Source organism: Hyposmocoma kahamanoa, unplaced genomic scaffold (genome assembly GCF_003589595.1).
Source record: "Hyposmocoma kahamanoa isolate Upper Pololo Valley unplaced genomic scaffold, ASM358959v1 202, whole genome shotgun sequence".
Lineage (NCBI taxonomy): Eukaryota > Metazoa > Arthropoda > Insecta > Lepidoptera > Cosmopterigidae > Hyposmocoma > Hyposmocoma kahamanoa.
The window spans coordinates 11,967,623-11,995,101 of NW_020653726.1; the positions used below are offsets into that span (position 1 = coordinate 11,967,623).

Below are 27,479 nucleotides of genomic sequence, written 5' to 3' on the forward strand. Positions count from 1 at the left end.
ATTCGTCAGGTCTGCTGCTTATTCCGTAGCTTAATTGGGAGGTTAGCATAGCCCCGGTATGGTGAGGATGCTGGTTTCCAGCCAGATCGAAGGACGTTTTCTATGTGATTGTTCGATCTTTCTATCAATAATAACAAGCAACTAGTGGAGTATTTTCACAAAACATATTACGAATATCATGGTAGTAAAAAATCATGATATTCAATAACATTTAGTATCTACGGTATTGCAAAGGCCGGGAAGTAAGGGGTTGCTGGACGAGTATGAGTTAGAATACGAGTCAAGCAATCCCCATTCCCGTCGAGGTATGTATAGAATTTTTCTCAAACAATGTGAGAAAATAATAAAAAACTAAAGAGAGGAAGATGTATAGTAGAAAAAGTAAAAACATATTAATTAATATTAAAAGTAATATTTGACGTGTTAGGACAATTGCTAAAACAAAATGTTACTGTTTCTTCAGGCACATTAATATAGTAGTCTACTGAACTTCTGATGATGTGTCTGAATGTGTATCTATTACTATATTTTTCGTTATCACTCTTCTCACTAGCACTTATTTTCGTGATCAAAGTACAAAAAAGATGAAACACAGAAGAATACCTACTCACTTTAAATGTTACCGCCATTTTCTGCTTGTTTTTTTTTTAAGTAAGCGACGGTACAGGTAGGTATATTTAATTCTCGCAATTATGAACACTGGATAGTTAGCTGTATGAGCTTTTCTTTTGCCCGTTTACATAGTTCATTGAATGAATAAATGAAATATTCTTTATTGCACATAAAATTACAATTAAAATACAATACAATAGCTTAAGTATAATAGTAGTAGAAAGTTAATGTGCAACAGGCGGGCTTATTGCTATGTAGCAATTTCTTCCAGGCAACCTTAGGATAGACATTTCGGATATGCAAAAGGGGTGCAACCAAAGAATATCATCATAAGTACACTAAATAATAAGTAATAATAAAAATATATACATATCCATAGGTAGATATACATATACATACAAATAACAATCATATTATTAATACATACATAACAATAAATACACAATAATATTAAATGCTTATATACTTTTAATAGAAAAAGAAAAATGAAGTACAAATGTAGGAAATAAATGAAAGGATAGTAGAGGACAGACGAAATTTAGGAGTTGAGGAAGTGATCCTTGACACGTTGTTTGAAGGAATCAAGAGAAGGGGATCGTCGAATCGGTTCAGGGAGAGAATTCCACAATATGATCGCAGAAATGGTAAAAGAGTTGGAATAAAAGTTAGAGGTATGAGAGAGCAAGTTAAGTAAGAGAGTATCAGAGGAGCGAAGGGGACGACAGAGTGTAGAAGAGTGGAAAGTAAAGCGATCTTTAACATAAGAAGGCGTAAAGGGATAGAACAGAATTGAATAGAGAAGTGAAAGAATATGAAGATCTCTACGCCGATGGATAGGCAGCCATTTAATTTGTGCGCGAAATTGGGAGACATGGTCAAATTTACGTAGTCCGAAGATGAACCTAACACACATATTTTGGAGCCGTTCCAATTTATTGAGCAAAGTTACTGACAAATCTGGGTAGCAAACATCTGCATAGTCCAGTATCGGGTGGAGAATGCTCTGGGCCAGAGTAATTTTGGTTTTAGTCGGCAAAAAGTTTTTAAGCCTTCTCAGAGAGAAATGCGCACCAAACACCTTCCTGCTAACCTCAGCAACTTGTGGCTTCCAAATCAGACATTTATCAAAAATTACCCCCAAATTCCTGACTGTATCCAAATAAGGAATACAGACACTATCGAAAACCACGGGAGGTAAGGAGTCTAGATTTAGACGAGAATTGAACCAAGTGCTACCTATAATAATCGACTATGTTTTGGATGGATTAACTTTAAGGCCTGACTCCATTGTCGAATGGATTCAAGGTCCACTTTGGTAGTATTAATGGCAGGTGGTAAGTCTTGAATAGACGACTGGGTGTAAATTGGAGGTCATCAGCATAAAGATGATAAGAAGAAGTGAGGGATTGTGTGATAGAGTTAATACACAAAGAAAATAAGAGAGGAGAAAGGACGCCACCCTTTTCCATACCCAAACAGATGTCATCAGTGATTTTCGTGAGTGCAGTAGTCGTACTATGACCAATGCGGAAACCAGACTGGAGAGGATTGAAAAGGTTGTTCCTGTTTACGAAATTAGTCAACTGACAGTGAACAAGCTTTTCTAGGACTTTCGACAGGAAAGGAAGAATCGAAATAGGATGGTAGTCTGAAGGGAAGTTTGGTTTAGTTTTTTTCGGTAATGGAATGACATAAGCGTCTTTCCAGGCAGAGGGGAAAACACAAGTAGAGACAGATTTATTAAGGATTTTAGTTATGACGGGAGTGAGGAGATCGAGGAGCGGAGTGATCATATTACGACTAATGCAATCACTGCCTACAGCATTGGAAGCGATAGCTAAAACGTTCATTATTAGTAGGTAGATTAAAAAGTTTAGAGAAGAGGACAGTAATGGATTTTCATACTTACTTTGCAGGCCTTTGCCGGGAAGCAATCGCAAGGTCCATAAATGACAAACTTTCCGTGTTCGTTTTTTGAAAGCAATGCAAATATTTCCGAACATATTTGAGAAAATATATATTTTCTAAATTCATTCTGGTCTGGTCATGCTTAAGATAGTGACCTAGAGTTTCCTAGTTCCCGAGTTTAAGACCAGGTTATTAGTGTACTTGTCTGGCACTGTATTATTATTATTGTTATTATGACTACCTTCTTTAAACTCTGGAGACCTACAACAACCTCTTAAAACAATATTACTTTAACCTTACATTCACTTTTCGTACCGTAACGCGCTTCAAGTAAGCTTGATGACGCGACTTTAACATTAAAGTAATATTGCTCTTACGTCAAATTTAACAATCTTAAAATAGTTACACGGATGCAATGGAAACAATATTATTTTCAGTTTTATGGTCTTAATATTGATTTATAAGATTATTATATATTTATCTACGATAAAACGATTCGGAATATCAAAAAAGAAAGAGATGGCGTTACATATTTCACATTTTTATCTATAACGTAACGTTCGCGTTATCTTTTTCCTATTTTTAGTAAGGAATAGACAATATTGGGAAATCATTCGTTCTTTCAATCACTTTTGCAATAATACATTACTTGGTTGACAGGTTCGTCACGGTACGAATTGATACGAATTGAGCAGGCATGAGTAATAATAATAAATTGTTTATTGAATAACTTATCGTACAAAGGAATAACTTAAGACTAATTAAGCGTATCAACGTAAAATATAACACATATACCTGAACTACGAGAATCCTGTATTTCAGGTAAAAAGTAGATATATTATGATTAAATTATAAACAAAAAATAAAATAACTAAACAATAAAACGCAAATCATATACCTATACGCTTAAATTAGACAACATTTATTTTGGGATAATTAATAAATTCTCTGTATCATCGTAGGACATGTTTTGAAGGAATTCTTGTAGAATTTTGTAACCTTTATGTAACAAAAATGTTATATGGCCTATTTGGCGTTTATTAATTTATTGTACAAAAATGGCCCAAGTAATACTATAATAAGCTTACCTTAAGCTTACATTGAAATAAGATTGTTTTTGGAAAGGTTATGGTAGGTCCCCAGGAACTAAATCTTTCCAGCACTTATCACACTATCGCAAAGAGAACTTTGAGCAAACTTTGCTATATTTATTATACTGAAACCTGAATCGGACATTTGTAGCGAAACGAAGTTTCTTAGTCGTGACGATCACTGATTGACATTTATTTATTTTATTTATTTATGCATGTGTATGTACAATAAAAACTGAAATCATTAATTTCAAATTGTATAGTCCACAGACATGTATACAAAGTTAGTACTAATGAATAAATGTTAACATTTTTTTTTATAGTAATAAGTGGCGGGACAAACAAGTCGTGTGCTCGACACTCTTGTCTCTAACAGTTGCAGTGCCACTTAGAGCTTTAAGTCACAAAGATTTGAGGGGCACTGCCACTGCGCCGCACACCCTGAGATATAAGTTGACGAGTCCCATGTGCCTGTAATTTCACTAGCACCTTTACCCTTCGAAACCGGAACGCAGTGATGTGAACATTACTGCTTGGCGGCAGAAACAGGTAAGGTTCACAAGAATCTCTACTACTACTAAAAACATCTAGTGAACAATATTTGAAATATTTGAAGTAATAACTAAAATCCAAGTGTTAATCTTAACACATAATGTTTCTTATGAAGATGGATGGTTACGAAAAAAATCTGACTCATAATTTGACTTGTATTACTGTTTTTCACTTAACACTTAGATTTTAATCCCGGCCGTTACACACGTCTTGCAAGTTTCTAGTCGCCATAGGAAGAGAGGACCACAGAGTGGCGGTCACTAAAGACGCACCGTAACACGTACAAAATGCTTAATTACGGGCACCCGAGGCGGCTCACCTAAGGCACTAGGCTTATAGAGAACCGGATGAAGTACGTACAAACGTACTGATTCGGGGTTAGGACCTGACTTAGATGGTCCCTGTGCGGTCATAGTGCCCTTCCCGTATAACAAAAAGGTTGATAGGGAGGGGCACTATAAACAAAACTTATGTAGAAAGATATGGGACTGTTAAATATTGGACTTTCTGAATTCAAAGCGGTATAATAAAGTGACAACTTGTACTAACAGAAACGTTTCGGAATACCTAAAGGGAGAGAGAGAAAAATATATGTTGTAGCATTTATGTTACAGGCTATATATAAATTTATTTTCGATGTCACGTTATCGTCAACTGTTCTTTATACGTTACTGAACGTGCAGTACACAGAAATCCAATTTAAACTTGGTTCAGCGTATGAAAAACTCCGATTATTAGTTTGTGAACATACTGCGCCGTTTCTCGTCCGAAATTGTCCTCGTATTTACTCTCGTACCGTGTGCCACTAACACTTCTGCAATATAAAAAAAATCTTAAGATAATAATATTTGGTTTGGGTGCTATTGAAGAGTCAGGAAGACCAAAGAAAAAGACGCCAAAAGCAAGTGCATTTAAATTTAGAATTATTCCAAAACTTAACTGCTAAAGTCTATATAAAATATGTACAAAATATTCTATGCAACTGTTGCATAATGAGGATTCTTAAAGTCTAGTACCGTGTTTAGTAACAGTAACGAGATTTTAAGATAACTACGTAATGATTGCATACAATACTTTTTCTACGAGTAATTTATACATATTTGGTTAACAATCCACGACAACAAAGTCAAACGATAGTTAAACAAACGTTACCACTTAAAAAAATCAAAGATATAGAATAGAAAAGTCCGTGATTGGTCAAGTACCGCTAATATTTTAACCAATCAGTGTGATATTTGGTATTGTTTTTAAATAGTTCTTTTTTACCGAGTTCTTAGGTTTTCGCGATTGTTAAGTATATTAAATGAATCTATTTTTACGGATCTAAATTAGTTATTTTTTGCCATATGAATACGCCTTTGTACCTGTTATGTGACATTCTGAGAAATTATTTAATATAATAATTTCAATTTTAATAATTTTAAAATTACAGTGACGTTATTCTGTTCAGAAACTCAGTGATACTTTTAAGGAGACTCATAAAAATAATTAGCAAAAATTTTTTTTTTCCATCCTCTAAGACAAAATAACGACGTTCTTTTTTAAAATTTTCAGTCTAGTACGAATACCATAGAAAATAGAAGTTTAGATCAGAACTAAAAAGACCGAATTTGTGATATGGCGAAATTATAATTCACAGATTACAGTGAGCAGAAGAAGATTTGTAGCGACTGAAAAAGAATCGTAAAGCCCAAAATCACAGACAATAGCTGCAATAGATTTTCGAGGTTTTACAACGAAATTTGAAATATACTCATTATTTTTCATGTTTTATAATTTCACTGCTGAGTATAATAAATAATTTGTAGGCTGCATAATAATTACAACTTGTTTCTGAAAAAAAAACCGGCTTCAAAAGTTTTCTTATTTGCTTTCGCTGTGTTCGTTAGAAAGGTTATACACGGTGAATTTTAGAAGCGATACAAACGTGCGATTGATGCGACACTAGCGATTTAAAGGTACTTGCATCGATGCGAACGCGCGAGTGCGTGGATACCATGGCTTATGTTGAATAATTAAAACCTACCGCTGCTTAAGTCGCGCATGTGCTAAAGGTAGACGATTAGCGACTGAACCGCAGACGCGCTGCTAAAAGTCACCTGTATATTATTATGTGCCAAGTTTTATTTCCATCGGTTAACGGAAAGTGGGTGAAATCCAATAAATTGGATTCATCTCCTAATTTGGTAAATTTAGACGTGGAATATTTTGTCCAAATTTGAATAGGACAACCTACTGAGGTAACCGCTTTCCAACAAAAAAAAATCATAATCGGATAAGAAATGTCTGAGTAATCTCGTAACACACGCAAAAAAATACGGTCAAGTTGAGAATCTCTCCCTTTTTATTTTGATGTCGGTTAAAAATAAAAAGATTGGAAATTATTTTTCAAACACACCATATTGTTTAATTTATTCTAATTTCCATTATCAATTAACAACAAATTGTTAAAATAAATTAATTTGTAAAACATAATGTAGCGTATATTGGACTGTTTCTTTATAATAATAATAAGGTATTTAATTTATAACTTTTGTAACTGTAGTGAAATAATAGGGTGGTTGGCATTAATATTAGACATAACTGGTTGATGACTGTACCACCTCAGTCAATTGTAAACATGGCACACGTAAAGGGCCCGAAACGCTGGTTTGTTTGAAAAAACAAATATACGCTATTTAAATTCGAAAAATAGTGTCATTTCATATATGTACTTAACAATCGCGAAAACCTAAGAACTTGAAATAAAGAAATTTATGAAAAACATGTACCCTTTTTGTGGCTTCCGACAGATTACGTAGGAGGTGTTGATTTACTTGTACGGTAGGTCGTAAGTAAGTCGTTAGATGTCTTGGGATAGCATTAACTGATCATTTATTCAATTAGGCATTGAATTAATTTACTAGTTTATCATGAAGCAATAAAATGGACTGTGATCTTCCAGCTAGTGCATCTGGAGCAAAACAAAATAGATTATTGTCTTTAACATAACAGAACCGTAATTAAATCGATCTAAATCAATTTAAAAGCCTTTTGCATACATAGAAGTATGACGAGGCCCTTGTCGAGCTGCGGATAACATAAGGCTGAATCATTAACTGATGTTATTTATCACTATCTTTTTTTTATAACATCAAGTGACGGGTCGAACAAGTCGAGCGCCTGATGATAAGCTACACGCCTGTCCATAACAGTTGCAGTGCCACTCAGAGCTTTAAATCGCAAAGATCCAAGGGGCACTGCCAATGCATCCGTCACTCCGACACATAAGTTGTGCCTATCGTTTCACCAGCACACGTACCCTTTGAAACCGGAACACAGAAATGCTGACATTACTGCTTGGCGGCAGAAACTCGACGAACTCTTTCACGAGGAGCTCTACTGTTACTCAACAATCCGCTATATATTATTCGATCTCCGTAGTCGAATGGCACACCGGTTTTCATGGAGTCGCCATCACTGAGGTCCCGTGTTCAGAAACTGATTGTTCTATATTGCCTCGCGTCTTGATGTTTGTGGTATCGTTGTTGTTTTCTATTTCGATAACACAATTGCTTTAGATACTTACTTTCGGATCAGAGCAACGCATGTGATGTTGTCCAATTACTTATATTTCTTTTTCTTATTGACATCAAGTAACGGGGCAAAGTCGTACGCCTCGTGTTAAGAGCTTCAAATTGCAAATATTTGAGGGACACTGCAGCTGTTGTAGCCTGAGTCACTCTGAGAAATAAGTTGACAAGTCCTTTGTGCCTGTAATTTCACCAGCACCCTTACCCTTCAAAACCGGAACACTGCAATACTCGCATTACTGCTTGGCAGCAGAAATAGGTAAGGTCTACTGCTACAGAAGTTCACTCACGAAATTCAATTATGAGTTATAAATGTATAAAAAAAAATACTACTGCGAGGAAAGAAGCAAGCTTTGCTTTGTGGAGCAAAGCTTGCTGTTTAAATGAACAGTTAAAGTAAATGAACAAGTATTAGCAAAATATTGCTATTCAAATACGTTACATATATACTCGTGTAGACACATACTTATTTTGACTCTATCTTGTAAAATCTTATTATAATTTAGAAAACAGACATTTTAGAAAACAATCGAGGATCAGGTAGAAAAATACGCTACTTTAACTTTAGTTTCGGTCAAGTATCACAACAAACTCAATTAGGTCGAAATAATAATTAAATACGAGAACGTAAAAGGAAGTATTCATAACGAGTCACAAAGTTTCAGTCAACGATTTAGCTATTTACAAATTTCTGTTGGAAACTGTTCCATATTATAAAAATTTCGTACATAGCAATGAAAATTAATAAAAGGTTTTTCGTTTTGTGGTTATCGATTTAAACTGAAAATGGTGTTTATTATTGAAATTGTGGTAAGAATATAAATGGTGAAAAATCAATAGTTTACACCGGGACAGGGTGTTAAATTACAACCTAGTACCATTTTCTTAAATAACAAAAATAAGTTTTTAAGGTAAATAACATTTTTGTAGGTTTTTCAAGAAAAAGGATAATGACAAAAGTTTTTCTAAGTATTCAAGGAAATAACTAGCATACTTAAATAAAAACTTACTAACACGCCTTACCATCATAAAATTATTATCCATTTACGATAAAGTGAGTATATTTATAAGGTTTCCATTATGGAGCTAATGTAGACAGCTAATTAACCCCAATTTTGAAGGTGTGCAAGGTTTTAAGGGTAGCATTTTATATACATATATATTACGCCTGTTTTTAATTAAAAGAATTACACGTAAATATTTCAAATTCTCTCTCTTGGTACAAAAAGGTCACATATTATGTTAAACTGTAAATAAACAGGAGACTGATAATACTTCCTTCATTGAAACTCATTAAAATTAGCATTATTTTTTTGACTTTCGTGTGATAAAACGGCAATTTTCAGGTTAGTTTCCGGGATTTTTATTATTTGTGTGTTGTAGAATATTATCATGAAGTATTATTTAATATTCGAGTGTAGCATCCTGAAATTGTATTTAATATACCGCGAATACTTAAATGATAAAAATTGTTACCAAAATTACGTGATAAAATTGACCAGACAACTACCCTTAAGCACTATTACTAGACGTATGATCGCATAATGTAGCTTTATTATAACAAGGGTACGAAATCATTAATATATTGCAAGTTTTTCTTCCTTTTCTCTTAGAAGTAGTCGAGTTCAGAATAAATGATACGCTATTCGCTTACCAATGATTGTACTAGCCCATTCATAGACAGTACCGGCATTTAACATAAAACGAAACATCGGAATGACAGTTCAAGGTAACCCGTTTCACAATATAGATTTAAAAACAAACTACAAGCTTTACTATTAACCTAACAGTAATATTGTAAAATAATCACAGCAGTGATTAAAACAATACCAAAACCGTTACAACATACGTTATATTAGTAGGAGGCGTGATTGTGTAAACTGCAATTGTTAATTCTATAGTTTCATAATAATTTGTTTTAATCGTAACTAAAGTACCTATCAAATAACGAGAAAGTCGTAATCTAGATGCAACAGCAATTCTAAAATGAGTAAAAAGAAACAAACGGTAAAACAGACAATATATCCTAGTAGAACAGTGGAACAGGACCGACTGTAAATCAAGGCGCGTCATAATTCCTCGGCGCGCGTTTTAGTCGACTAATTCATGCCACACCTGCGCCACAGGTTTTGTATACATGTATTTTAGTAGCGGTAGAGCTGTTTGAGAAAGAGTTCGTCCATGGAAGTACTGCCACCTACTTCTGCCACCAAGCAGTAATGTGAGCATTACTGCTTTACAGTTAGAAGGGTTGGTGAAATCACAGGCATATGGGACTTGTCAACTAAAGTCTCAGGGTGACGGGCCCAGTGACGGTGTCTATAAGATCTTCGGTATTTAAAGCTCTGAATGGCATTGCAACTGTTATGGATAGGCGTGTCGCTTACCACCAGGCACACGACTTGTTCTTCCCGTCATTTGGTGTTATAAAAAAAAAAACTTTTGACCAACATTCAGGTAATGATAATTTAAAATGGTAGTGGTAATTGTGATTCAAAGCATTTAGGACAATATTCTTTCCGTAAGCGTATGATAGGTTATAAAGATTTGGGTATTACGTGTACATCATCATCATTAGCCCATGTATATGTCCCAGTGCTGGGCACGGGGCTCTTCTCAGGCGGAGCGGGGCGGGCCATAGTCGGCCATGCTAGTCCAATGCCGGTTGGGGACTTCACACATTTTCCGAGTGTTGTGAACCGTCTTCGACGTACGGGTTACAATTCAACATAAATTTCGTACATCAGTCCGGATTCAAACCTATGGCTTCTGCTCGAGAGATCACACCATTAGGCTACAACGGTTTTTGTTTTAAATTGTGTGTTAACTATTTTACCTGACTTCGTGGCCGAACAGTTACTATGCCAGACTGCCACGCAGATAATATTTGTATGGCCTACAGCTATTTCTCTCGTGAGTTTGGGTATCATTTGCAGTTGTCTATGTGTGTGTCCATGGCACCCGCGATACTGAGTTTCCCTAGTTCGGGGCTATGAGTGTGTGTGCGTTATGTGTGCGCCTTAATTTCTTTTCCCTTAAAATTCTTTAAGACTTAATTCTCAAGTAACAGTGGTGGTGGTAGCAGGAGATATTTTACTTATTAGTTTATATACATGTACAAATTTGTAATAAAAACAAAGTAAAAACGCACGCAACGACTTGTTACAAAATATCAAAGTACACATAAAACGTACTATTCTTGCTCCAGTTCACACGTACATATGTATTACAAACTTGTATAATAATCAAAGAATCAACAATTAAAATAATACCTGTAACATTTACGATAAACTAAATAATGGTCCTCTTCAATTCGAAGTAGATAACTTGCTGTTATTTGTGACGACCTGCGTAGTCGAGTGGCTTGCACATCGGTTTTCATGGGGTCGTCGTCTCGGAAGTCCCGGGTTCAATCCTAGGCCGAGTCAATCTCGGGCCTGGGTGTTTGTGGTATTGTCGTTGCACTGTTGTTGTCACAAGCGCTTTGGTTACTTTTGGGATCAGAGCAACGTATGTGATGTTGTTTCTTTTATTCTTAATTTTTAACAAGGCCTTTAATACTACATGGTGTTCATGCCGTTTATGTTTATGCCTGCATGCCTCATAGGGAATCTCAAATTGCGTGGTCAGTTAGGGGCACTTTTGGATTTGATGCAATAGGCTACGTAACTATAAATCTTTTTGGCTATTTTACATAAAGGGTTTCCCAGGACAATATTTCACACCCGTCATGGAAGAATGGCATAACTGGAATTACATCAAAATTGTTTATTGCTCCATTAGATACAGAAAAATATAACGCATATTCTCTCCAATTGGAGGTCAGATACAGAAAAATATAATCACGTAATCTCTCCAATCATGTTTGACGTCATTCCACTTATGCCATTTTTCCATGACGGGTGCGATTTATGTCTTCATTACGTCCAATCTCTTCAACTCCAAATCGTATATTTGCGGTGCTAGATATTGTATTTATATTTATAGTTACTCCTCATCAGTAGCTCCTTGACCAGACGGTGTGATGATCTGCGGAGATAGCTGAAACCGACTGGATATTTATGTCCACTGTTGGATCTCATTCGAATAATTTTAACCAAGGTTCAGCACCTTAAAACCGTTATAACAATTTAACACAAAAAAGAACCTAATCATTGAATGAAAACCATCCGCCAAAGAAAGCTAAATGGAACAGATTAACGTCGCAGATTTCGTTTTTCTTTTACGACTTTCAACATTTGTCGACTAGCAGACAGTTGTTCCCTCGAGTATTAACTCTGCCTTTACGTTGTCGCTGACGATGTCTCTGGTGTGTTTTTGTTCAACTTGACTTTATAGGTTAAGTAAAATAAAGCTACTGGGTAGATAGAGACATAAAAACTTTATGTGAATAAAGTTTTTTGAAATGGAAGTGATACCATGACAAATTACATTATAAAGCTAATTTTACTTAATAAGGTAAGGATGCGTAAAGGATGATGCACATTAAGCCGTGTCAGGCGCGAGCCGTGTCCGAATCATCCGAGCCTCTGACGTGCTGCATATTCTAGTTCACATTAGATCGTGCCGGGTGCGAGCCGTGTCTGAGGCATCCGAGGCTCGTACTGGGTCAAGAGCACGTCAAGCTTGACACTTAAGATTTAAATCCAACTCTATGCCGCTTATGATAAGAACGGTCCAAAGTTCAAAGTGTCAAGCTTGACGTGCTCTTGACTGTACGTGTCGCACGATCTTAAATTAGGCAGAGTCAGAAAGTGTTCACATTACAACGAGCCGAAGCGGGCCGGGTCGCATCCGAGACTCGGACGAGCTCGGACGTCGCTCGTCCGTGCCACAGACGCGACACGTTGTAACGTGAATCACATCATTTAAATTGTACGCAGCGTTTCCAACCCGAGCCTCGTATGTGGCTCGGCTCGCGCACGGCCGGCACGGTCTAATGTGAATAGTCCTTTAATCGTAGCACCGCCTAAGTCGTACTCCAGCGATATCTGGTCTCACGTGTGTGGGAAGTAACACCTAGTAACATAAATTTCAACTATTTAGCGACTAAACAAAAACAAACTGGCGGTCGCTTGACATTTGTAATGGGAAAAATAAGAAAAAGTAAGTTTTTGCAATGTTTTCTTTAAAATTTCTCATTGATTCCGAAGCTATTCCAAGGAGCTATGCGGTGGTAAACTTATTTTAATGGTATTCGTCTATTTTTGACGAATTTTAGCCTTTATTTAGGCACAAGCAAACGGTAGAGTTTTTTTAGGTTATATACGTAATTTTGGTTTACAATTTTGAAAGTGTTGTTGCTTAAGTCGCACCCGTCGAAAATCCCTAATCGTACGCTAAATAATACGTGATATTTGTGTTCAACAAAACTAATTTTATTTTATGAGGATTTGTAATTTTATTTCAGAATAAATTATAGTTTTATTTCATTACAATTCATAATTCTATTTCCCAAGAGTTTATAATTTTTATTTCTGTGTTCACTTACACATAAGATTTTGAGATTGTTCTCACGCTGCAAAAATATTAAAAATAATTTGATTTTAACCACCTAGTACCTGTTACTAAATTTTAATTGTTATTTTGAACTTTTTTTATTAGTACTGCAGTATACTGTTTATGATGTCATGACTTGCATGTTATTCTAAGTACGGCTATAGGTGGTGCGACTTAGGCGACCAGTTGCCTAAATCGTACCAAAGTGCTTTTTTGAAAAACTAGTCAAAATCTGATTCATTAAACGTTTTCCTTAATAAATAAAGACAACAGAGATTCTAATCCTTACCCTACTATAAATAATTGAAGTTATTTACAACTTTACATATAAATAATTGGAGAAACCAGGAGGAAGACGATGGTATTCTGTAAGAACCTTGTTAAGAGAGACGCAACTAGTCAACTCATAATCTTCTGGCGTTATCCATTAATTTCAGAAAGAATACACGTACACCATTGACTTACAAATAAATGGATGACGGGTCTAATACAAAAACCACGAAAAAAATGTCCCAAGTCAACCTATTCGAAATTTAAATTGTAATGTCATCGCAGTATCGCGCTGTCAGTAGAACAAATGAAGACTAAAGCGGAGTTTAGCGCTCTGTATACGATTTTAGCGCCTTACAAGTGCGGACACTTTTTAGCGCGGACCCGACGTCCATAAAATTGTAAGTCAATGACGTACACAGAAAGTATGTGTTGCGCGTACATACGTGCGCATGCGTGAAATCATGTGTATCTATGTTACTAGATAATTACGCCTAAATTTTAAAATTAATACATACAACGTAAGTACGTTGCAATCACGTTAGTTTTTATTTAATCGTGACTTACTTGTTGCGTCGCTTTTTCTTCGTGTCTTCTCCGATTCGACCCTCGATTGTTTTCGACTCTATTGAATATTTGATCACAGTTACAGAGAAGTGTCTTGTTAAATTAATGTAAATTAAGATAATGATGAAACCACATGAGCTTGTAAAGTTCCTTAGCTTATTAGACATTATCATTTTTATCTGATCTCGAAAGGGTTCCTGTGTTATTACTATTCGTGGGTTAAGTCCTTCTTAAAGATGGTAGATTGTATTTTGCTGACACGTTTTATTAAACACGTGTCGGGTATATTGGTGGTAGTGGTGACTGTGACTGTAATTGCGCTTGTGTTACTTATTTTATTAATTTTATGCTGTGAGAGGGTGGGAAAATTAACTGCATAAAAATGTTCATGACAAGCGTAGCAAATTTACACTAGCAAACTTAGCAAACTAATTTATTTCCATTTTTTATTAATATCGACTTCCGTAAAGTAACGCCTGCATTTATTAATGACGTTTTGCCAGTAAATGATGTATTTAATGACAAAGTGGACTGTTAATATTACGCGATAACTCCGGGATTTGTAAACCGATTTCGATGAATGTTTTTGTCGGAAAGAGATTACGTTAGTATTGGTCCCAAAATTTGAAGAAAATATTCCATCTCTAGGGGTGCCAAAGAAGTAAGTCGATAAAGGACAATATATCAGATTATTACTATCCTAAGGACAACATATTATTACCGCAGTAAATTAAATTCGAGGTAATTGTAACTGATTGAAACTAAAAGATAAGTATGCATAACGTAATATCCCGGGATTTCGCCAAAGGTACACTTTGGCATAGCAGCAATCCAAATATTTTGCACTTCATCCTCTAAGCGCGTAGTTACACGAGGTTAAAGTTTTCGCGCGACAGACGCGCGGCGACCATTCAGTTACCACGCTTTCATGTACATTAATGGTGAATTTGGATTCTATTTCCTAGGCAACAACATTTAAATTCATCTGAATTTATATTACAATCGGCCGCCCATAGACCAAATTCTAGCCAGTCTCGCCCGCGTGTCCAGGATGCTAATTTAACCCGGCGCCAATGACGTTGGGTCATATTGACCCGAGGCGATTTACAACGGGCATATTTTTGTTTTACACCAATTGCACGATTTCAACGTTTGAGTAGCTGGAGATACAACCCTCCTCTACCCGACTCGCTGGTGTACTAAATGTGAAGCCATCTGCACAGCCAAGTAATACGTGCATTAAGTCAAAACGGGTCAATATGACCCAGCGTCATCGCTGGCGTGGTATTTTTGTGACTGACATTATTGGTTTATTTACTGTTTATAATTAATTAATCTTATTCCTGCTGCTTGTTGCGTGCTGACAGACATCAATTTAATCATTTGGCACCAATACGTGAACTTTCCAAAGCATTTGTTGAACAATGCCAAAAATGTATCCTGCGGGCGAAAACTGCACTATTGATGAAATGTTGGTGGTATTCAAAGGACGATGCAAATTTACGCAATACATACCAACCTCTGGCACACGCGAGAGATGTCAAGTATGTCCGTTCAAACAGGATAAAAAAACATCTCATACATGTAATGCATGCTAGATTTATATATACTACCTATATACCCGGATCATACGGGAAGGTACTGCAATAGTTGCAGCAGTTGCACGTCTCTGATTGAGGACGTAGAAGACTAATTTCTAATAATAAGTTTGAGTGACCTTTCTTTTAGTATATAAGACTATTAATTGCTATTATTATTCAGAATATTTTACTAAAAATAAAAGAAATATCAAAATTATGTTTTCAATGTTGATTTTGCACGTGTTATTGAGAACGCTAATTAAATATTTATTTATACAATTTATTGTTATTATTTTTATTTCAGTATATGTCTTGACGACCCTTACTTAATACGTATTTGTTAAAATTTAGACAACTACTTTAATTTTACAAAAAATTATCAATGAAATTCGGGTCACGATGACCCAACGTCACCGTCGGCGTAATTATTTTCACGTCATTGGCGCCGGGTTAAGTTAAAACGTAAAAGCTAAATAAATAGAGCGTATTTTACCATGACAGTTATACGCACGCGGTCGCTGCGCGGCGGCCGCGCGGGGTGAGCGCGATGAAAGTCGTGTCGAATAAATGCGCCCTAACACTTTAAACAAGGTTACTTATTCAGTAATTTAGAGTAGTCTCAATTATTCCTTAATCACAATTACACTGGTTGACTGGTTACATGTTACGGATAATTTGATTACCGATTAATCAAATTATCCGTAACATTACACATTACGAATATTATGAATACTGACCAAGTATTTATCACTTTAACCCCTATAATGCCTAACTTTGCTTGTGGCCCATTTGATAAATCGAGACTTAAAATGGCGTGAATTTATTTATTTATTTATTTATTTAATAGTTTATTGTACAGGAAAAATACAAAAAGTCACAAAGAATACAAGCGAAATTAAAAACAAAAGGTTCTGCTTATATCTAATAGAAATTTCTTCCTGCAGACCTAAATACAGGACACTATAACTAAAAGAACGGGCATATGTGCACAACAAAACAAGAAAAAAAAAAAATAATATAAAAATAATATAAAAATATTAAATTGTTATAAATTATATAAATACTTAGATAAATACATATTTTATAATATAATACCTAATATATGGATGGAATAGTAGATAAATAATGCTCTTTAACTCTCACTTTAAAAATAGCTAACGATTTACTTTCGTGAACAGTAATAGGAAGTGCATTCCAAAGTCTGACCGCATGAACAGTGAAGGAGTGAGAATAGAAACCGGAATTGAAGCATGGAAAAGATAACTGGGACCTAACAAGAGAGCGACAGGGTTTATCCTGGGACCTAAGGAAGCTGAAACGCTCTTTCAGGTACCCGGGAGACACAGGGTTATGTAAAATATTGTAAAGAATGGAGACAATATGCAAATTCCTGCGGAGACGGATGGGAAGCCATTTGAGCTGACTGCGGAAATGTGAAATTCGGTCATATTTACGAAGCCCAAAGATGAACCTTATACATAGGTTTTGCAGTCGTTCAAGCTTATTTAGCAGTTCTTCAGTAGCATCCAAATAGCAGGAATCAGCATAGTCTAAGAAGGGTAAAATAAGTGTTTGGACTAAACATATTTTGGTTTTTAAAGGTAAATCGTTTTGGAGGCGCTTAAGTGAGTGCAAGGAGAAATGGACTTTACGACTGACTTCATTAATATGTGGAGTCCAAACCAAATTACAATCTAAAAGCAAGCCAAGATTAGTTGCAGTAGAAGCATAAGCAATAGGCGTGGAATTATACGCTATAGGTGGGACAGAATCTAGATGCAATATGCCACGCATATACCCACTTCCCACAATCATAGCCTGTGACTTTTTGGGATTCACCAACAAACCAAAACACTCAGCCCAATGAGCGATGCATCGTAAATCAGCATTAACCGCTTCAACGGCTGCAACGACATCAGACGCTTTAAAACTGCGGTATAGCTGCAAATCGTCAGCATAGAGATGAAAGTTTGAAGACAGCACAAAAGTGACAGAATTGATGAAAACAGAGAAAAGGAGAGGGGAAAGAACACCACCCTGAGGAACGCCAGCAACTAAGTCACACCAATCAGAGGAAGCCTCGTCAGAGCGAATACACTGCGAGCGGCCTCTGAGGTAGGAGTCGAACCAAGCTATAACCGAAGGAGAAATATTAAAAGAGCGAAGGGAAGCAAGCAATACGTCAAAGTCCACAGAGTTGAAAGCACTGCTGAAGTCCAGAAGTATAAGCAAAGTGAGAAGACCATTGTCCATTGCGAGGCGAATATCATCTGTTACCTTCAACAGTGCAGTCACAGTGCTATGGCCAGAACGAAAACCTGACTGAAACGGGGAAAGCAACTTATTAGAAGAAAGATACAACATTAACTGCTTGTTGACAATGTGTTCGAGGACTTTGGATAGAAATGGGAGAATGGAGATGGGACGGAATTCGGAAAGGCAAGTAGGGTTAGACGTTTTAGGTAAAGGTATAACATGGGCGAGTTTCCAATGAGAAGGGAAAGAACTAGCTTGTAAAGAGAAGTTAAAAACATGAGTGAGGATAGGGACAAGTTCAGGGAGTATGAGGCTAATCATACGGGAACTGAGATCATCATTGCCAACAGCAGTAGAAGAAATAGAGAGAATATGGGTTTTGACCTCACATTCGGCAACAGTCCGGAAGGAGAAAGAGGTACATGCCGGTAAAGTATAGTCAGCCAAAATGCGAAGGGTAGCGCTTTTACGATGCTTATCTAAAGTAACAGGGGGTAGGGAAAAATGTCTATTAAGCGCGTTAAGATCAGGAAGGGACGAATCACCAGAAGCAATGGTACGACCAATCCCAATGGACTTTAGGAATTTCCAGATCTGAGTGGAATCGCATTTCTCAACGTTATCGTGAATGTGCCGTCTCTTAGCATCTCTACACAAGCGACTACAGCGATTACGCAGGTATTTAAAACGAGCTAGGTTGTCATCTGTAGGAAGCCTCTTCCAGCGTCGTTTCGCCTTATCTCTGAGAGCCATAGCTATCTTAATATCTTGTGATAACCAGGGGGCAGGTGCATGTCTGATTTTAACCCAATTTATCACTTGGGCGGTATGAATAATTTTTTACTTCTTATTATAATAAATACCTAACCTAATGTCATCTAACCAAAACACTACAGATCATTTTATTTTATTACTTTAACCAAGACCAATGACCACACTGATCATTATTCATATTGACTACGAAAAGTGATTAATCGTTAAATTTTTATTACATTGCCCATTTGATGCGGGTATTGTTAATACAAACCGCCCATCATTCAGAGTGACCGGGTTTATTAAATTAAATATTTTTAAATGAAAGATATTTACTACCTTTAAAATACGACATTATTTATTTAGAGGCGTGTATTGAAAATTATCCGAAACAAGAAATTGGTTGCCATTTTGGTACTTTTAATCTCCCTCGGTACTCAATTAAATTGAGATTTTTTACAGCTGCGCAAAGGTCAAATGCTTCTCCGAAATTATCCAGATCCCACGCGATAAGATGCGTATAATAAATCTTGTTCTCGTGAAAATGTTTTAGAAATTAAATAGCTTCTTGTAAGTTCACATTTTTGTAACCAATTATTATGAATGTTTGGGTAAACTTCTTTAATATCTTGATTAGATTACGTTTGATAAATTAATCCGATTAAAATCATGTTAAAGTTATCTGAGGGCAAGGCCTCCGCCAGTCTGAGATATTCCGGTCATTCACCCTTTTCTCAAAACAGTTTTAGTTCCCTGTTTTTTAATCATCTACGTGGCTTAATGATTTTTACAGTGGGTGTTAGACGAGAAGGTCCCGGATTCAATTATATCGGCTGAAATTATGATGATGATGATAGAGTTTTTTACGTTACAGTTTTCAACTTCGTAAATGGCGGGCTTCAGGCAAAATGCACACGTATTTTTAATTTTTTTTTTTTTGGAAAGAGTTCATAACGTTTTTTCGCGAACAAATGTCTTAAAATTAAATGATGGAAGAAAAATGAAAATCTTACATCTGGCACTGCGACTAATTATTAGAGGCCTTAGCTTGCCTCGACAGACGAAAGAAATTTTACTACTTCTTATACGTAAATGGCAATTTTCATATCTAAAACCAGCAGCACAATTTTAATTAAGACATTGTTTTTTTCACGGCACCAAGTCACGGTACGAACAAGTCGTGCATCTAGTGATAAGCGTTGCAGTTGCAGTGCCACTTAGAACTTTAAGTCACATCGATCTGATGGGTACTGCCACTGCGCTCGTCAATTTGACTTATGTCATGATGTATTGATTTAAATTAATGATGTCAAGACTTATGTACTACAAGGCGGTCAACCATTATATATGGGGTTCTATATATAGAGTTTACATTGAAGTCTTCAGCAAACACAAAAGGTTGTTAAGATTTCTGAAGGAGCTCGGGTGGCATAAGACCCTTGGTACCACACGACAAATAGGCGCTACAAAGGCAAGTCGCGGAAACTAATACGCTATAACATATCACACCATGTATACAGTACATAACTTAATAACTAAATATATAACTAGAGAACAGATAAATAATTTTTCATTTCATTCTACTAAGTTGTTCGTTGTCACAGGGACTTTGCTGTCCTTTAAAATGAAATACGGAAGTGTTATAACTAAACTACATTACTTCAGTTCTCGACGAGGATAAGTATAAGTCATTAATATAAATTATAAACTGAGAGAACGTATAATTGAACCTTGGGCATGCAGGGGCACGCTAACTGCAGGTCCTGATGACATAGCAATAATTTCAATAATAGTACCATGAGTTATTTTGTCCGTGCCGGTTTAAAAATAAATAAATATGTAAAGGAAATAACGCACACACTCATAGTCCCGCACTAGGAAATCCCTGTATCGTGGGTGCCATGGACACACAGATTAATAAATGTTCAATTAATTTTTTTATTAACACACTCATAGCAGCGCACTAGGGAAACCCTGTATCATGGGTGTCATGGACACACAAATAGGTAGACAACCACAAATTACACCCAAGCTCACAAGAGAAATAAATGTAGGCCATACAAATATTTCCCCCGGTCCGGGAATCGAACTCGAGACCTCTACGTGGCAGTCCAGCATGGTAACGAGGCAGTAAAGTGAATAAAGGTTAATGTTATAAAATTAAAAAAACTAATTAAAACTATAGTGAAAAAATAGGTTGGTTTGCAACTCATATTAGACATAACTGGTTGAAGACTGTACCACCTCAGTCAACGGTGACCATGGGACCTGTAAAGGGCCCGAAACGTCGGTGTTTGAAAAACAAGTATACGCGATTTGAACCCGGAAAAATAGTTTTATTTCCTATGTTATAAAATTAATCATTTCGCAGCCTTGGTGTAACAATGTCACATCTGCGTAATGACAACTTTTCTGTTCAATCTGAACACAAAGAAACGTTTAAAGATGCTACGAACAAAATTAGTCTATATTTTTTTATAAATTTTTATTAAATGGCAGAGTTATGAAATTTCACATAATACAGTATTTTGTTTCATGTACTTAGTTCGTATTATTTTTATGACTTTCATGTATGTAATAAAGTATTATGACACATATGATGTGACTTTATTATAATTAAGAGTATGATTTTTGTCACAAGAACTGCAATTTACATTTTTTAAATACATATCTATATAACAGCTATCTGTTTGATATTGTTTATTGCATAGGCTCCATCTCATTATTTCGGTGAAGTGATCGATACCCGGCCCGACAAGAATAAATTTTTAAAGCGTTATGTTGCTGTGCAAAGCCGTTTATCTTCGCATAGGTTATAAATCGAATTCATACTACACGGTTTCACCATGGTAACGGAGCTCAATGGAATAAGGCTCATTTCTTAAAAGTTCATTGAAAGATTCCTGCATTTGGGGCTTTTATCCCTCGGAACTAAGATTCTAGTAAATCTTTTAAATTCTAGTGTTGTAGCTAATTAGTCACCCACAGCTGGAAAAAAAATTGTGATAAAAGTGTTATCTATATGTTAGTATCAATATACGACACAATATTATTCAAATTTGAAATGTTACAATAATGTTGATTTTTACCAAAATGTTCTGATATTTTGGGCAGTGCGTACGTACAACGTGTAGAATGTACGTGTGAGCATGTGACACATTTAGTGTGTCTAGTAGACATGTGCGCCACGCTGCTGTCTGTGAATTTGACCGGCGTAACGGTCGACGTGGCGGTTATCTCAGTACAGAATACTAAAAAAATCAACCTCAAAAGTTCGTGGAATTACTTACATGTATTTGCCAAGTTTAATGAAATCGGTTACCGGAAAGTGCGCGAAACCGGATTCATCCTCTAGTTTGCCACTCTTAGAGATGGAATATTTTCTTTAAATTTGATTGGGTACCAATACTGAGATACCCTCTTTCAAACAAAAAAGAATCATCAAAATCTGTTTACAAATGCCAAAGTTATCGCGTAATAGCACACATACAAAAAAAAACCAGCCATTGAGAACCTTCTCCATTTTTGAAGTCGGTTAAAAATGTGTTTCATTTTAATAAAGTATCACTTAATGTTATACTTCGAAACATTATTTTCGTATAAATAAATTAAATACCGTTCCTTCCTTGAACATCTTATTCTTATTAGATTTAAATGACGAGCGTTTATTTTTATGTGACTGTTTTTTCTGAAACATTATTTTGTAGTAACAGTACCTACATGTCTACAAAAAACATTTTCAACGTTTTTTATACTTCAACTTGAAGTACAAAAAACGTTGAAAATGATTTTTAAGCACTTGAAAATGTTTTTAATGTTTTTTAAATACTTGAAAAATATACGCCTCACCGATCACGTCGCCGCACCGTTGACGGTCGAATAACCATCGACGCCACCGCCAACGATTCCACGATAGGCGCACATTCTAGTGTCTACTTAAATGCAGAAAACCTTTTTACCTGGCTGCTTAGTATTATTATAAGTAAATTATATACTACTACTTACACATAGCACCATTAGCTATGGCCGTGAAAATATATAAACAACTATCAAAACAATCAAGAGACACTATTAAAGTTATAGACTATATTATACTACGTAGGGCGCACTATAAGTTTCCTGAACTGGCCACTTACATAAACAATATTTAAAAAGTAATTACAACATTTGAAAATGGAACTCTTTGGCTATAGTATACAGTTTGTTTCATCTGACTACCACTTGTTGTTACATTATGATGTCATTTTAGAAATTGGTTGCCTACGTCACCATGGATTTAACTCGTGAAAATTTTCGTGGTATATGTAATTTTTAATTTAATTTAACAGTTCAGCGGAGCTTCACTCGACTTCAAACTGCTTTTGGCGATGAGGCACCATGCAAGACGACTATTTACAGCTGATTTTCAGAATTCAACCGCGGTCGTGTGAATCTTGGTTACGAATTTCGTGATAGTCGCCCGTCCACAGCTGTGAACAACAAAAACATCGATACTGTGCGCCGTACGATCAAAACAGACAGGCATGTGACATACTATGAGATTCGGGCGTCTTCAGGCATAGGCATGAGTCAAATACAATCAATACTACACAAACATTTGGGTTTGAAAAGGCTGTGCTCTTGGTGGATCCCACACAATTTGACTGAGGCTCAAACGGATCGCGTCACTTGGTGCAACGTCATGCTTACCAGATTCAACGAAGGGGTGTCAAATTTGGTGTGGGACATAATAACAGGTGACGAAACATGGATTTATAGGAACGATCTCACACACACCATTCCACAAAGTAGCAATTGCGCGTATGGGTCTTTCGAGATGAGCCGAAACCAACCAAAATGGCGCGCGTGCAAAGTGTCTCTTAGCGAATGATTGCTTCTTTTTTTAATAAAATTGGACACGTGGCTATGGTAGCTTTGAAGAATCGTTGTACCGTGAATAGTGATTGGTACATGATTATTTGTTTGCCGGAAAGTATTGACAAACTCCGTTAAAATAACCGTAAACGCCGTATCATCTTGCATCACGATAATGCCAGTTCTCATACGGCCAGACAGACAAATGAATTTTCGAAGGTGAACAACGTTGACCTTATGAGCCATCCTGCGTCCAATCGCGAACTGGCACCTTGTGATTTATATTTATTTCCAAAAATTAAGAACCGGTTACGCGGTCAACGATTTTCATCACCTGAAAAGGCTGTCGAAGAGTATGAAAAATATGTTTCAGAGATTGTCACGGAGGAATGGCATAAATGTTTTCAAAATTGGTTCAATCGTATGAAAAGGTGCATTAATGACAACGGAGAATATTTTGAGAAACAATACATTAATTTCTGACCATTTACACCATTTTTTTCTTATTAATTCCGGAAACTTATAGTGCGCCCTACGTATAATAAACTTAAAGAGGTGCTAAGAACCTATGCACACGAAGTACTTTTACGTGTAGACGACGCGCGTTTCATGCATGTGCGTTTATGGCGTTATAGAGGCTCAAAAAGCAGATTGTTGCGGTTGTATCGATTCAGACGCGCGTTTAAAGCTATACAAACATACGTGAGAAGCGCTTCAAAATCGAAGCTCATTTGTATCGACTCAACAATAAACACATCGCATTGCAAGACTGAGGAAAGGAGCAGGGGAGCGGCGCGTGCTTACGCCATTGCATTGTGCCGCTCTGACGCCAACGCTCGTTTACGGCACTAGTGAATTTATAAACGTCTGCAAAGCTTATGATTATCACTAATATCAGGTTTCTTACCACGGTATGACTTCTTTTTTGTCTGCAAAGGTTTACTGGCTGCAACTGAATCGCGTTAACACGTGACATTTGCGCGTATAAATTACGTCGTGTGTACAGACTCTAAGCGACTTACTTTAAAATAGGCTGTTTTATTTTAATAATCACGACACCGCAGGATTATGCGGTCACGTAGCCGTCACGGTTGCGGAACGGACCGCAAACTTGGCGGGAGATGACCGTAAGTCTCGCAGTTATTTACGATCGATCGAGATCGTCGCCGGAGACCCGCCGCAGAGCGTGTGAAAACCGGTCAGTGAGTTCTTAGCCTAAGGAGTTGCACGGCGACCGCTTCCACCTGTCACATTATTACTTTGTTCTAAACAGTTTGTTGTTTGTTATATTCATATAATAAACCTTATTTGAACAATCAAGCAACGGTTGCCTTCTTTAATGTGCCCAACTGTTTTACAATTTAAAAAGTAATGTCAGTGAAAATATTTTATTTTAATTTTTTTTTATAGTATCAAGTGACAGGATGAATAAGTCGTGCACCTGATTGTGTCTGTGCCACTCAGAGTTAAATCGCAAAGATCTGAGGGGCATGGTCATTGACAGTCATAAGTTGTCAAGTCCCATGAGCCTGTAATTTCACAAAAAAAATATATTTTTAAATTATTATTTCATGTTAGCGTAGATGCAATACTTATAATAATAACCAGCTACTATAGAAACTTACCAAAGCAAGGATATGTATAATTATAAAATACATATTTTACATGAGTATGTAGTAATAACTACCGCTCAACAAATTGCCATCTCCTACTGCGTGTAAAATATATACAAAATGATTGTATCATCTATTTTACATATGGAGAGTAATAAATTATTGAATTTTACTTACTCCGCAGGTTCAGCGGCCCGAAGTGGATATTGGTCTCCAATACGAGTTGTCGTTCTGCGTGCAGGGTTGTATTTGGGACGACCAACCGGTCTTCGGCCGCTAGAACGACTGGCATCCATTCGAGGTGTCACAGCCAAGGGAGTCTTGCGGACTCGATTTCTCGGTTGAGTATTGAGAACTGGGCACACACACAATAATAATACCTGCTTCTTCGTTACCCTCCATAACGTATTCTAATGATTTTCAAACGAGTCATATTACTTGGAAATTAAAAGACCCCGTTGTTATGGAGTAAAATACCTACCTATTTTTTTAGAACAATGCCCATTTTCTTTCCCGTTACTCTCCAGAGATAACAGAAATCTTCATTCTCAGCTATATATAATTTGAATCTTGTTGGAATCAGATTGAGCACGAAATTGCTCAATTTATTTCGTGTAGCTTGGGAAACAAATACATAATTTGATGTACATAGGTAAGTAGCAGTACTCCATATACAACCGCACTTGTGTAGCTGAAGCAACTGTCCCGGTATGGAGTAACGCCTCACCCTAGAAAGGATGCCCAGCTTCCTGGCTGCATTTTTGGCCATGGATTAAATGTATCTGCCGAAGTCCAGATTGAATGACAGGACCATTCCAAGTGGCTGGAGACATTCGGCTATCGGTATGGATATATCACGAAAAGGGATCAAAAGGACTTCGTTTTCTAGAGAATAGACATGCCTGAGGTTTGGTAGCATTAAATTTGACAAGATTGGCATCACTCCAATCGGAGACTACCTTGAGTGTCAAATCCAAACGGCTAGATTGGATTTCCTCTCCACTGACCCTTGCATTGGTGAAGTACCTTTCTAAAACTCCCCCGAGCTTAGCTCTCGCCGGTTGAGTCGGCGCCGTGGGGTCGGTGAACATTCACCACGACGCTGCCCGGCGAGGGAAATCTTTATAGATACCCCTGAGCCCAGGGAGACTCTGGGGTTATGTGGGGACTCTCCCTCCAGACTGGAGAGCCTACCCCACTAAAACCCCCCGGGTTTACCTCCCGCCGGTTGAGTAGGCGCCGTGGGGTCGGTGCACATTCACCACGACGCCGCCCGGCCGCCCTAGCTTGCGCCAGGGCTCCCGCGCCAACGGAAGGGCGGATCGGTTATCCTCCGACCTGCCCCCCAGACGAGTGAGTCCGTGTTATGCAGTCTCCGGAATCTATCTCCAGAGCCCGCTGGCCTCCTCGCCATCTTGTGCAGGAAGTGACAGAAGAAGCCGTGCCCGGTCAGCACCGGCACAAGGTGGTACGACAGTGGCCCGTGGGACCGGTTCACCCACTATACAAGGACAGGGCGGATAGCCCCTATGATACGAGCTCCATAGGGAGGCTCCGCCAAGCCCTATTTCCACCGGTCCCACATGCGCTGCGCCGCGAGGCAGCACTCCCGCTCGACCTCATGGGGAGCGGGGCGCTCGCCTCGGTCCCTCATGCCCCGCCGGTAGGCGTGGACCTCCGCCAGGACCTCGACTTCAAGGTCCCACGGCGGAGTACCGACGAGGACACATGCGGCAGCGCAGGCCACCGTCATGTACGCCCTGCACATTCGCAGGGTTACCACCCTCTGAGGCCTCCTCAGAAGCGATTTCGTCGCCGCTGATAAGGCCCCACTCGAAATGGGAGCCCGTATAAGGCCATACTCCGGGTCACCCCGGCGTATAGCCTTCTGCATGGGGCTCCCGGCCTCCCGAGAATGGACAGGAGGCGACAGGGAGCAAGTTGCCGGAAATGCTCCCCGAAGTTCCGTCGCCGGTCCAGGACAAGGCCCAGGTATTTCATCTGGGACCTGACCGGGACCGATACTCCCGCGATGGAGGTATGGGCGCCTGCCGGCACCGCCCAACCTCTACCCCTCCCGCCGAAGACGACCACATTCGTCATCGGCACGGCAACCTCCAGTCCCAGCAGTTGTATTCGGCGGACCATCATGTCCGCTGCTACTGAGGCTCTTCAGGCCGCCTCCTGGAAGGTGGTCCCCCGGACGGCCATCGGCGTACGCGATGACATGCTGGTCAGCAGCGCGCCCTTCAGCACCCAATCGTACCCCAGGTTCCTCAGTAGTGGTCCTAACACGGACCCCTGGGGTACTCCGCACCTCATTAGGTGCTCGGCGCAGGGGATGCGGAGGAC

At 37.8% G+C, this 27,479-nt stretch overlaps 1 protein-coding gene across 1 annotated transcript in view; it reads left to right on the plus strand.

The window, feature by feature from the left end:
• Positions 1 to 18,183: 18,183 nt before the first annotated feature.
• LOC113227128 (piggyBac transposable element-derived protein 3-like) overlaps positions 18,184 to 27,479 on the plus strand; it is a 38,943-nt gene continuing 29,647 nt past the window's right edge. The window contains exon 1 of the mRNA XM_026460006.1: positions 18,184 to 18,325. Within this exon, the coding sequence (XP_026315791.1) occupies positions 18,184 to 18,325 (142 nt within the window). The remainder of the gene's footprint in view (positions 18,326 to 27,479) is intronic.